Source organism: Canis lupus, chromosome 3 (genome assembly GCF_003254725.2).
Source record: "Canis lupus dingo isolate Sandy chromosome 3, ASM325472v2, whole genome shotgun sequence".
NCBI classification, from domain to species: Eukaryota; Metazoa; Chordata; class Mammalia; order Carnivora; family Canidae; genus Canis; species Canis lupus.
In genome coordinates, this window is record NC_064245.1 from 91,331,641 (window position 1) to 91,344,596 (window position 12,956).

At 38.7% G+C, this 12,956-nt stretch overlaps 1 protein-coding gene across 5 annotated transcripts in view; it reads right to left on the minus strand.

The window, feature by feature from the left end:
* Positions 1–12,956, minus strand: part of LOC118354328 (uncharacterized) — a 33,236-nt gene that overhangs the window by 15,592 nt on the left and 4,688 nt on the right. For 4 of the 5 annotated variants that reach the window (XR_007409629.1, XR_007409628.1, XR_007409627.1 and 1 more), the window contains exon 2: positions 7,845–8,037. Coding sequence is in view for 2 of the 5 variants with exons in the window: in XM_049108050.1 (XP_048964007.1) it covers positions 7,845–8,037 (193 nt within the window). In the remaining 3 variants the exon portion in view is untranslated. Of the gene's footprint in view, positions 1–5,566; positions 5,950–7,557; positions 7,695–7,844; positions 8,038–12,956 lie in introns of those variants that run through there. The other variant, XM_049108049.1, reaches the window with a different exon arrangement.

Genomic DNA, 12,956 nt, shown 5'->3' on the forward strand with positions numbered 1-12,956 from the left:
ATTTTCCATTTGAATTTGAGTGTAGCTATCCCAGGAAATCCTAAATTTTTCAAGCAAAGTATACCACATCATCGTAGTTTCTTTTAGAGAAGCAGACAAATTTAAGCTAGTTTTCCATGTATTTTAAAGATGAAAATGAAACATATTCACTGAACAGCTTCAGTTATTAGAAGAGTGACTACACTGAAGGTACATTTTCATGTATAACTCTGAAACTGTCTCAATTATGTGTGAGAGAAAAAGATAGTTTTTAAACTTCCCTATCCTTCCAAGTGTTCCTTTAAGAAAAAAACAACTAGTTACTTCTTATTCACTCATTCATTCATTTATTCATTCAAAGATTCACTGAGGGCCTGCTGTATGTAAGGCACCATTAGATGTTTTATAATTCAACATATGTGAGCTTTTTTTTAATGTATATGATCTTTAACAAAACCAGGTATTTGCACGGAAAAACAAAAACAGTAGTGTTCCTCTCTGAAGGAATTAAGCCAATGATTCAGGGGAAGCTCTGGCAGTTGGCCACAGCCATGACTCCTGTGGTAGATTGTACGATGGGCTCCAAAGGCTTCTTTCCCTCCTGCAATTTTGCCGAGGGTCATAAGGGGTGGACTGTATGTCCCATCCCGTTGACTTCGGACTTGACTGTGTGACTTGATTTGACTGATGGCATGTTAGCCAGTGTGACATAGGAGAGGAGTCACGTGCTTTCCTGCTCACTCTCACGCCCTTCTGCCACCTTCGTGATGAGCCGGCCCCCAAGCAGCCCCAGACCCGGAGTGAGACAGGTGGGTGCATGTAAACCTGACCCACAACTCTAGCCAAGCCTACTCCATCCCAGAAAACCCACACACCTGTCCAGTTCAAGAGACAGACAGGTGGAAGCAGGGAGGGAAGGAGAGGAAGAGAGAAGTAAACTTAGGGAAAACAAAAAATAAACTTCTAAGCTATTAAGTGAACATCGTCACAACATGTAGACAATTTACTTTGATTATCGATTTTTAGGATCAACCTGTAAAGCACAGAAGATTTCAATATGGTCACAACATAGATTATAAATGTCATCAAACTTGATGTAAAAATACAAATGAAAGAAAGTAGAAACTGAAAGGGACAGAAAGAGCAAATACAAAGGGAAGGGAGCAAAGAGGCTCCATATTGAGAAATAGAGAATCAAGCCCACTGTCTATGATGATGAAACAAGCAATAGCTGTACGTTATATAGTTTATTTTTTTAATTTTTTTTATTGGAGTTCAATTTGCCAACATATAGCATAACACCCAGTGCTCATCCCGCCAAGTATCCCCCTCAGTGCCCATCACCAGTCATCCCAACCCCCCGCCCACCTCCCCTTCCAATACCCCTTGTTCATTTCCCAGAGTTAGGGGTCTCTCATGTTTTGTCACCCTCACTGATATTTCACTCATTTTCTCTCCTTTCCCTTTATTCCATTTCACTAATTTTTATATCCACAGCAACTTATTGCAAGATACATCCATGAAGGCAAGAGAAACAAAAGCAAAAATGAATTATTGGGACTTCATCAAGATAAGAAGCTTCTGCACAGCCAAAGAAACAGTCAACAAAACTACAAGACAACCTACAGATGGGAGAAGATATGTGCAAATGACAGATCAGATAAAGGGCTAGTTTCCAAGATCTATGAAGAACTTATTAAACTCAACACCAAAGAAACAAACAATCCAGTCATGAAATGGGCAAAAGACATGAACAGAAATCTCACAGAGGAAGACATAGACATGGCCAACATGCACATGAGAAAATGCTCTGCATCACTTGCCATCAGGGAAATACAAATCCAAACCACAATGAGATCCCACCTCACCCCAGTGAGAATGGGGAAAATTAACAAGGCAGGAAACCACAAATGTTGGAGAGGATGCGGAGAAAAGGGAACCCTCTTATTATGTTGGTGGGAATGGGAACTGGTGCAGCCACTCTGGAAAACTGAGTGGATGTTCCTCAAAGAGTTAAAAATAGACCTGCCCTACGACCCAGCAATTGCACTGCTGGGGATTTACCCCAAAGATACAGATGCAATGAAATGCTGGGACACCTGCACCCCAATGTTTATAGCAGCAATGGCCACAATAGCCAAACTATGGAAGGAGCCTCGGTGTCCATCGAAAGATGAATGGATAAAGAAGATGTGGTCTATGTATACAATGGAATATTCCTCAGCTATTAGAAATGACAAATACCCACCATTTGCTTCAACGTGGATGGAACTGGAGGGTATGATGCTGAGTGAAGTAAGTCAATCGGAGAAGGACAGACATTATACGTTATATATTTTAAAGTTTAATCATTGTATTAATCTGCTAGGGCTACCGTAGCCAAATAGCACAGCCTGAGTAGTCTAAACGACAGATACCTTCTCCTAGCTCCAGCGCTGGCAGCCCCAGATCAAGAGGCGGGCAGAGCTGATGGCACTCTGACTCCTGTCTCCGCGGCTTGCACACGGCCACCTTCTCACTCTGTCCTCACACGGTCTTTTCTCTTTGTGCATATTACCAACGGCTCTTTGTGTCCAAATTTCCTCTTCTTTTTTTTTAATATTTTATTTATTTGATGGAGAGAAAGAGAGAGAGAGAGAGAGAGAGAGAGAGACAGCACAGGCAGGGGGAGCAGGAGAGGGAGAACCAGGGCTGGATGCCGGGCTGGATTCCAGAACCCGGAGATCATGACCTGAGCCAAAGGCAGATGCCTAACCAACTGAGTCACCCAGACGCCCCTAAATTTCCTCCTCTTATAAGCACACCAGGGCTGGTCATTTTGACTTAATCACCTCTTGAAGGACCCTGTCTCCAAATACAGTCACATTGTGTACAGGGGGGTTAGGACTTCAACATATGAATTTGGAGAGAATATATTTCAGCCCATAATAATCAAAATGTTTTTTTAAGATTTTATTTATTTATTCACAAGAGACACAGAATGAGGCAGAGACACAGGCAGAGGGAGAAGCAGGCTCCCTGCGGGGAGCCCGATGTGGGACTCGATCCCAGGACCCCAGCGTCATGCCCTGGGCCAAATGGAGATGCTAAACCGCTGAGCCACCCAGGCGTCCCTCAAATGTATTTAAAAACATAAATTAAAACAGTGGTGTAACTGTAATGAAAGGTAGAAGGAGGGGGAAATGGGTAGTTTGATAGCATCTAAAACTGAAATCAAGAAATAGTGGTGGATACATATTACTTAGAGACGTAGAGGTGATTGAGGGCTGCCACGTAGAGTCGTGCAAATTCTACAGGGTACGACTGAACATGGCAGCCCTGACTGACCACAAGAATAAATATTAATATTAACAATTAAAAATTAAAAGTAGTTTGCTCTGGGGAATAGGAATAGGATTGAGGAAGAGCAAAAACCACTCAGTACTAGTTTACCCTGAAATCACACACACACACACATATATATATATATTACTTGGACAAAAAAAATTAAACTCCAACTGAATAAAATAAAAAAATAAGAATTTCATTTCCCCTTTGCCTTCTCCCCATCGTCTATTTCCAAATCTTATTAGCTCCTGAATAGATTGTGGTAAAGTCTTCGAAATGTTTTCCTTGCCTCTCGTACCCTCCAACACAGCCTGCAATGCCTCTAGAGTGTTCTGTCTCAAATAAAAATACGATCATGTCAATGATCCTTGAACCCCGGTGCGATGTTCCTTGACAGGGGAGCTAGGCTGACTCTCTCCAGTGTCTTCTCGGATAAACTCTCTTATCGTCACTTTATTTTTTTTCCCCAGACTAATTGTTTGAGATTTTCCCCATTCATCATGCTCTATCTGCTTTTAGTCTTACGTTATCTGGCTGAAATCCTCTTTCCTTTTCTCAATTCCAACACGCCCCCCACCCTTCTCCAACTCATTGCCTCCATTTGGTTTACTCTCTTCTCATCCTATGGTCCCAGGCGATTGGCTTTAGATGGAGCTCACTACAGGGCTTGGCTTCCCTCTCTCCTTTGGTGAGCTCTGTTTCTTGGTGTTGGCTTCACTCTTGAATCCAAAATAGTGAACTGCACGGTGCTTGTAGTACAGTCAGTGCAGAGAGCGGGGGCCTTCCCAAACCTCATTGTGTCCCATTGGCCTTGGGCAGGTAGTCGCCTATATCTGAGCCAATCACTGTGCCAGGGGAACACCCTGTTCTGAGTGGCCAGTTCTGGGTCCCTGTTCACAGGAGATGAACTCAACGCCATAGGAAGCACATAAACTGAAAATAGGAGAGAGAACGGTCTTCATGGGGAAATCAAGGTGTAACCTCTAAAAGGGAAGTGTATGTGGACACCTGGGTGGCCCAGTCAGTTGAGCGTCTGTCTGCCTTTAGCTCAGTCGTGATCCCAAGGTCCTGGGATTGAGCCCCGCATAGAGCTCCTGGCTCAGTGGGGAGCTTGTTCCTCCCTCCTTCTCTGCTTGTGCTCCCTCTCTCTCTTGTTATTTCTCTCTCTCTCTTTCTATAAAAATAAAATCTTGAACAAGGAAGTATACAAATACGGCACATACATACTATACGCATATGCCCTAATCACAGGGGCAGATTCCTGGACTTATCACACTGAAGACCCAGCACCTAGTGTAGTACCACTTGACAAATGTTAGGTGCCCAAAATGCTTATAGAATTCTTATGTGTGAGCTATTGCTTTCTGACTAAAAGATATTTTATGATTAGGTGCATATCTCAAATATTGACATTTTAAAATCAAATCACCCAGTTTATCCAAATGCAAGTTGTTGAAGACATTTCTGTAAATAATAAGCAGTATTTCTGTAGCTGTATATAAGTTCCGATCCTACTGAATGAGCAAAGTGGAATCCCCCAGAGGAGGGCTGGGGATGATGGACAGAAGGAGAAGGAGAGAATCCCAAGCAGGCTCTATTCCCAGCTCTGACCCAAAGTAGGGCCGGTCTCATGACCCTAAGTTCATGACCTGAGCCAAAATCAAGAGTCAGATGCTTAACTGACTGAGCCCCCCCCCATCACATTTTTATATACACGGTTGACCCTTGAACAACATGGGTCTGAATGCATGGGTGTCCTTAAACATGAATTTTTAAAATACAGTACAAAAAAAATGCACTACAGTATTATAGATCCAGGTTCTCTTCCTTATGGCTTTCCTAACATATTCTTTTCTCTAGCTTTCTTTATTGTAAAAATACAGTATATGAGATATACAAACTACGTGTTCATCAAATCTTAACTTACTACCTGTAAGGTCAATAGTAGGCTATTTATTAAGTTTTTGGGTAGCCAGAAGTTACGCTTGGATCTTCAACTGTGCAAGGGGATCAGCACCCCTGACACCTGCCTTGTTCAAGAGTCAACTATCTTGCAGTTTTGTTTGGACAAAATCATGAGAAACCCATTTCAAAGTAGCTGACATTTTGGAGGGCTTTTAATTTTATTTCATTTTTTAAAATCTATCTTAACTTCGAGCACTTTACGACAATGCTTTAGAAGAAAATGCTGCTTTAGCATTAAGTTGGTTTTTTTTTATATATAAATTTATTTTTTCTCGGCATTAAGTTTTACATAAGCTTTAACATGCCCCTGAAGAAACCCCTCAGACAGATCAAGAGATTCGTAATAATAAAAAATAATAAAATAAAATAAAATAATATAAAATAAAATAAAATAAAATAAAAAGAGATTCGTAATAGAAGAGTCTGCTTTTTAAATGGATAAAGAGCACATCTGAAGATTTATTCTTGAAAGTGAGTAAATGCAAACAGACCCCTTGGAGGAACAGAGGTGTGCTAAGGGGCATCCTGTCTTAGCAACTGAGTTTCCCCCAACAGGGTGACGCAACTGCTTCATTAGCTGCATGTGGGCAGCTTGATTCCTCTCCCTCCCCATTCCTTGTAGAACCTATTGGGGCGGCTGTTTAAAGCTACCAGGCCAAATTCCTTTTGCACTTCTTCCTGCCAAATAGAACCATAATTGTCATCAAGACGTGATCATCTGTTTCATATTGCTTTGACTCATGCTGAATGAAAGCACCAGTGTGATTTGCTGTGTCATTTCAGCTCTTTTTCTTGAAAAGTAGAAAATATGTGAACACTTCTTTGTATTCCCTTTTCCAAATCATAAGGCTGTGAATAAATTAACATTGTCCTATTTGAGGCATTGTACTATTTGATTAGATTCAAAAAAAAAAAAAAGATGTCTAGAATGGAAAGAGGAGGGAGGAAATTCGCTGGGGGAGGGAGAGAATAAAGACTCTACTTAATAGAATATAAAAGCTTTCACAGGCCAGAAATGTCCTGCCCAGTATGGTAGCATCTATCCACATGTAACTATGAACTGTGGCTAATCTGAATGGCAACATGCTGCAAGTGTGAAATACATATAGATTTTTCAAAAATTTAGGACAGAAAAAGAACATAAAACACCTCATTAATGCCCTGTATGTTGATTATCTGTTGAAACAATGTTGTTTAGATGTAATGAACTAAATAAAATATACTCTTAAAATTCATTTCACCTATACTTATTAAATGTGGCTACCAGAAAATTTAAAAGTGTGCGTGTGGCTTGCACTATGTCTCACATCCTATCTCTATTGAACAGAGCTGGTCCCCAATTTACATGCCAAGAAATGAGAATGGTCAGATGAGATAGAAGGAAAAATAAACTCACATTTAACAAGCATTCTCAAATGCTATTTCTGTTCCAAAAGGCTTATTTGAGGAATATTTGTCTAATAGAGGTCAGGGTAAAAGCAGGTAAATCTCTTTTCAGTAAAGGAGCTACTTGTTGTTGCCTGTCTGGATATCTATATTCCCTTTTTCTGGTAATAGGGCCCTGGTATCCCTTCGAGGAACCATCTCTCCCTGATTTTGAGTGGATGTGGTTTGGGTGAAGTTGACTCATAATGCTGGAATTCATCATGTAACCCAGGCCTAACCAATCAGAACATCTTACTACTTTGGCCATAATAATCGGCTCAGGAAATTGATAACAGTTGGTCAACTGTGAATCACCTCTAGATTTTGGGGGAACTACTAAAAAAGAGGTGTTTGGTAATCTGGTGGATTAAGTCTACAACTACTCATGGCCATCTTAGCCAGCATCTGGGGAGAGCTGATCTAAATATGAAGACAACCAAGAGGAAAGCAGTGGGAAGGGGCAGAAGCAGATTATTTTTTATTTTTTTAATTTTTTAAGATTTTATTTAATTATTCATGAAAGATGAGAGAGAGAGAGTGGGGCAGAGACACAGGCAGAGGGAGAAGCAGGCTCCATGCAGGGAGCCTGACGTGGGACTCGATCCCGGGTCTCCAGAATCAGGCTCTGGGCTGAAGGCGGCGCTAAACTGCTGAGCCACCCAGGCTGCCCCAGATTATTTTTGAGTACCTGGATCCACTGACTAAAGCTACCATCTTGAATTTTTCTAGAATTTTAATAAATTCCCTTCCTTGATCAAACCTATTTAAATTTAATTTCTGAATTCAAAACAAAGTAATCTATTGTGAAGGGATTATCAAATGAGTAAACAAACTGCATTCATAAATTCAGTGAACACTCACAGAGGTTTGTCTATGTCCAAGCAACTGTGTTGGGTGCTGATAGAGGAAGGCACAAAGTTGTTTACTCTTAGCACCCATCCATCCACCTATCCATCTACCGAGGAAGCACTCACTGAGATCCTCTTCCATGCCAGCCACTATTTTAGACATTGGAGAAACAGAAATAAAAATGCAAAGTGACAGACATTGAGCATCTTTTCTATTTCCCAAGTCATCTATGGGCCTACTACTAGCTCTTTTTGCTCTCTCCAACAGCACTCCAATTTCCAATTTTTCATAAATCAAACCTGTTATATGATTTCTGCTCCATTTTTTTCCCAGGAAATTCTTCCTTAGATTCCTCCATCTGGACTTGCTTTCAGGCTCGGCTGCCAGCTGTCCTCTGTGACTGCCCTTCTTCATCTTAGGAATTCCCTTGACTGCTCTCTTCTGTTGGAGTCCCTGTTTCCTTGTCATGAAGAAGCATATGCAAGTAGCATCCTGAACAGAAGCATATGAGAGATAAATGCTATGAGACCTTGCAAACCTGAAAAATCTCCAATCTATCCCATAATTGACTGATACTCTGATGATTTTAGGATTCTAAGTTGGAGGTTATTTTTAATTTTAAAGATATGGTTTCATTGTCTTCTATTGAGAAGTCCAACAGTATTCTGTTTCTTATCCATTGTACATGGTCTACTTTTGCTCTCTAGAAGTTTTCTTAATTTCCTCATTATTCCTGGGATCCTAAAATTTCATGATTATATGCCTTGGAGTAAAACCTCTCAATATACAGGCTCAACTTCTCTTTTATTATTTCTCTAATAACACCCTTCCCTCAGTTTGCTCTATTCTCTCTTCCTGGAACTCATGTTGGTCAGATCTTGAACTTCCTGGATTGATCTTGAAATTTTCTTATCTCTTATTGTCTGTTTTATTTTTTTTTTAAGATTTTACTTATTTATTCATGATAGACACAGAGAGAGGCAGAGACACAGGCAGAGGGAGAAGCAGGCTCCACGCAGGGACCCCAGGATCATGCCCTGGGCCGAAGGCAGACGCTAACCGGCCGAGCCACCCAGGCATCCCTTATTGTCTGTTTTAATGCAACATTGAAGAAATATTCTATCTCAACACTTCCATTGAATTTCATCTAATTTCCTCTGACATATTTTTAATTTCCAAGAGATTTTTCTTGATTTCTCTGTTTCCATAGCATCTTGTTTCAAAGTAATTCTTGTTTTACTGATGCGATATCTTCTTTTATCTCTTTGAGGATGTTAATTATAATTAACAAGAGGTGTTTGGTAATCTGAAGCTTTTTTCTAATAAATAAATCTTTAAAAAAAGCTCTCTGAATGAATAAATAAATAAATCTTTTTTAAAAAAAGTTTTTTTCTACTCCCTGAATTTTCTGTTTTTCCTGAATTACTTTTATCTGCTTGTTTTGGTCTCTTTCAAGTTGGATATTTTCCTCAAACGTCTAAGGGCTCTTGGCAGCCAATGCATATTTATGAACGAAACCCTTAATCATTCATTGGATGCTCTGTGTACATGGGTGGGCTGTATGACTGGTGGACTTTACTGAAATGTGATAAGGCAGGAGGCCAGTTTTTCATTGGGGAGATTTTTCAAATGTTCCATCTGTAAGTCTTTCCTATACTTTTGAATTTCTCTTGAGAAGGATCTTTAGTTTCCTGTGAAAAAGTACAAGTCTGGTTATGGGTATTGTAGGAGCAAGTTGGGGGCAATTTAGCAAACTTTTACTTAGTAATCTGTGCTCAGTTTGCAATTTTAACCCCTCTTCTACTATACTTGGTCTCCTCAAATCCATAATCTCTCCAGTCCAATTTCTCCAAAGAACAAATTTCCTATTTCTTGCAGGCGTTGGAATAAAGCCTGACTGCACCTGGAGGCGAGGGAATCTAGAGGAGGAGGTAGTTCTCACAGCTCTTCACACAACCTTTCAACTAATACCGGGCTTTCAGCCCTATTTCCCACCTCAACCTTCTGCCTTGTTAGTCTATTTCCTGGGAACAATGGAGAAGGAAATCATGGAAACTAATGATACTCAAAATAGTTGCTGAGTTTTGTATTTAGATTTCTTTTTCTTTCACGTTTCTGATGTAAGGCTTAATGACTTTAGTGTATAAGAATAAGATCAGGCAATTTGGCCTATTCAATTTGAAAGCTTATAACAGGATAATATTAGACTATTCTTTACCTTCCATAGTTGCATAAGTAATCATTAATTATAATTTAAATTTTATATTATAATTTAAATTTTCAAATATGATAGAATTTTGACATACGTACTAAGCTAAAAGGTGCTAAAGCTATACCAACTACACATTTTTAATTCCATCTCTTCCTTATGAAGGTAAATCATAGTATAATTTAACTGCTTCTTTCTTTTCTACCCTTATTTCACATCTATTCTCTAGGTGGATATTAATATGGGCCACTATCATATTCACTGTTTAAATATATTTTTCTGATAATATTTAAAAATAAACTTCCTCAATCTACTAGAATCACTTTGGAGGTGTACTGCTGGCCTCTTTTTTTTTTTTTTTTTAAGATTTTTACTTATTCATGAGAGAGAAAGAGAGAGGCAGAGACACAGGCAGAGGGAGAAGCAGGCTCCATGCAGGGAGCCCAATGTGGGACTCGATCCGGGGTCTCCAGGATCAGGCAGGCCCTGGGCTGAAGGCAGCACTAAACTGCCGAGTCACCTGGGCTGCCCTAGCCTCTTCATGAAATATTGGTATTCTATACTATTTTCATATCAAAATAAATATATTCCATATGTTGAAACTGAGAACTAAATCTCATCTATTGTCAACAGCATGGAAAAACAATTCCAAATTCATAAATTGTTCATATTTCTGTTCATTATGTCATTCCAGTAAGTAAAGTAATGAGATTTATTCATATAAAACATTATGGTTTATTCTGTACCAGGAGTTTCAACATGCAGAAATGCCAAACAATGTTAACTTCTTGGTTTCAAATATAACCCCTGTAAAATGCAATCATGCCATCTCCTTTTGTTACTGCCTTGACATTAAGGATGAAAAATAAATTTGGATTTATGAGTAGGGCTTGAGAATGGTGGTGGTGTGGGGGTGAAAGAAGTCTTATATCTCTCATTTTTTCTTCTAAAAGTCCCAATTTGTTACCATTTCATTTCAAGTCAACAGAAGTCTCTTTGGTACCAACTAAGTGTAGAAAACAGGTTTACAGAAATGATGAATACTAGGCCTTGACATCATAATCTACAAGGTGATAGAGTAGAACAATAAGATGCATGCACAAGTAATTATAATACATGGAAGAAAGAGCTAACACCAACGGGAAAAAGTATAAATAAAATATTTCAAGAACATAAAAAGGAGTTATCATGATTTTGCTTGGAGGTATTGAACAAGCTTCATGAGAGCAGATCAGCATGGAAGTGTGAGATGGGGGCCCGTAGAAAGCCTAGTTTGCCTGAATGATCTATTAAATACGGAGGGACCATACTTTTGTGTTTGTGTTACTACCTTCCTCCAAATCAATAGTAGTCCCTCATGAAAATCAGATAAAGCCTATGTTTCTCAATTTCTGATTCCTTACAAGGCAGCTTTATTAACCTTCTTTTCTGCTTTGCCAATGTAAAGCAGTGGTTAAATTTGGAAAGACAGAGCTGGAAATTGCAGTTCCACCACTAACCAACTAAGTGACATTGGACAAGTTAACTTCACTGAGCCTGTTTATAATTCCTTCTCTGAGATATGGGAATAATAATAACAGTACTTATTTCACAGGGTTATTGTAAAGGTTAAATGAATTAATAATGCAGATAAGTGCTCAAAAAATGGTGGCTATCATTATAGTAAAAAGAGTCAAGATTAGGAAGCAGGAAATCTGATCCTTAGGTAGAGTATTGCTACTTGTAAACTGTGTGACCTACACAAATTGCTTCTGGTCCTCAATTTCCCTATCTGCAAAAATAGGGAATTGACCTATATGACCTGTACTTTTTCAAAACTATAATAGTCTAGGTGATATGGATGACATTTTTCATTTGATTTTGATACTAAACTATGCAATTGGATTAAATTGGATCAAATTGCCATTATATTAAGCATATAATACGTTGAAATTATTAAAAGGCTGAAAATGAAAGTGATAATAATGAGTTAGGCTAGGGGAGTGGTTTCAAGTAGACACAAAAAGAGTAGTGATAAATAGCTCCTATTATCATCTGCCTGGATACAGGAGAAAGTAGATGGTAAATACTATTAAATTGAGATGCCAAGCTCAAAGGTGTATGACTTTGTTTGAAAAAATTAGAAAATGTGCCTATTCTAATTTCATATTGGTTATCCTGACAGTTATAAATGTGCAAAAGAGATGTTGATCACATCTGGAAATGCATCAAGAAGACAAAATCATTCATCTATTTTTAGATATCTCTAATTATTTACCTGAAATATTAAAATTAAATGCACAACATGTATATCTGAGATGATGGTGTCCTTGGAGTCCATACTCTCATATGAAAAAGAATGCTGAGAAATGTTTGGCTCATAAACTCGGATGAGTCTAAGATGCTTGCATAAAATTTAGCATAATATGATTATGTGGCTGATTAGAAATTTTCTGGAAAGGGGCTATGTTCCATGCCTTAAATAACTGGTTGATCAAATTTGTCTTTGATTTTTAGATCTCTGATGAGTGCACTGCATTATAGTTCAGAACTAAAGGAAATATAGTAAATTGTGATATTTTTAAAGCAGCTAATAAAGTTCACTAAAAAAATGACTTTTCAGAATTATGAAACATTTTATAATTAAGGCATTGAATATTCATGCTTTATAATTATAGATATTGAATTCATACAAAAGTGTTTAGAGTTTATTAAATTAGAAAGTGTATATTATGTTTGTATTTACAGGTTGATAATCCATAATTGAGTAGGTATTTTACAATCCTACTAGTATATCAGGGGTTTTTTGCTGCTAAGTAAAAGAACAGCTTTCATTTTTGGTTAGTATCTCAACATGACTCTAGTCATACCCCTCTGTAAATCTTATATTTCTCTGCTATGGAAACATGAATATTTCTAACTACTCCAATTTATTTGTATGTTTACATCATATTCTATGAAAATGTACCCTGATTAAGAATCGCCTGCCCAATGGTCACATAAGTCAAGAAACTATTAATTTTGCCAGCAGATTATACTTTTTTTTCAGATTTTATTTATCTATTCATAAGAGACACAGGCAGAGGGAGAAGCAGGCTCCGTGCAGGGAGCCCGATGCGGGACTCGATCCCAGGACCCCGGGGTCATGGCCTGAGCCGAAGGTAGACGATCAACTGCTGAGGCACCCAGGTGCCCCTCCGGCAGTTTGTATCAATACTTGGTA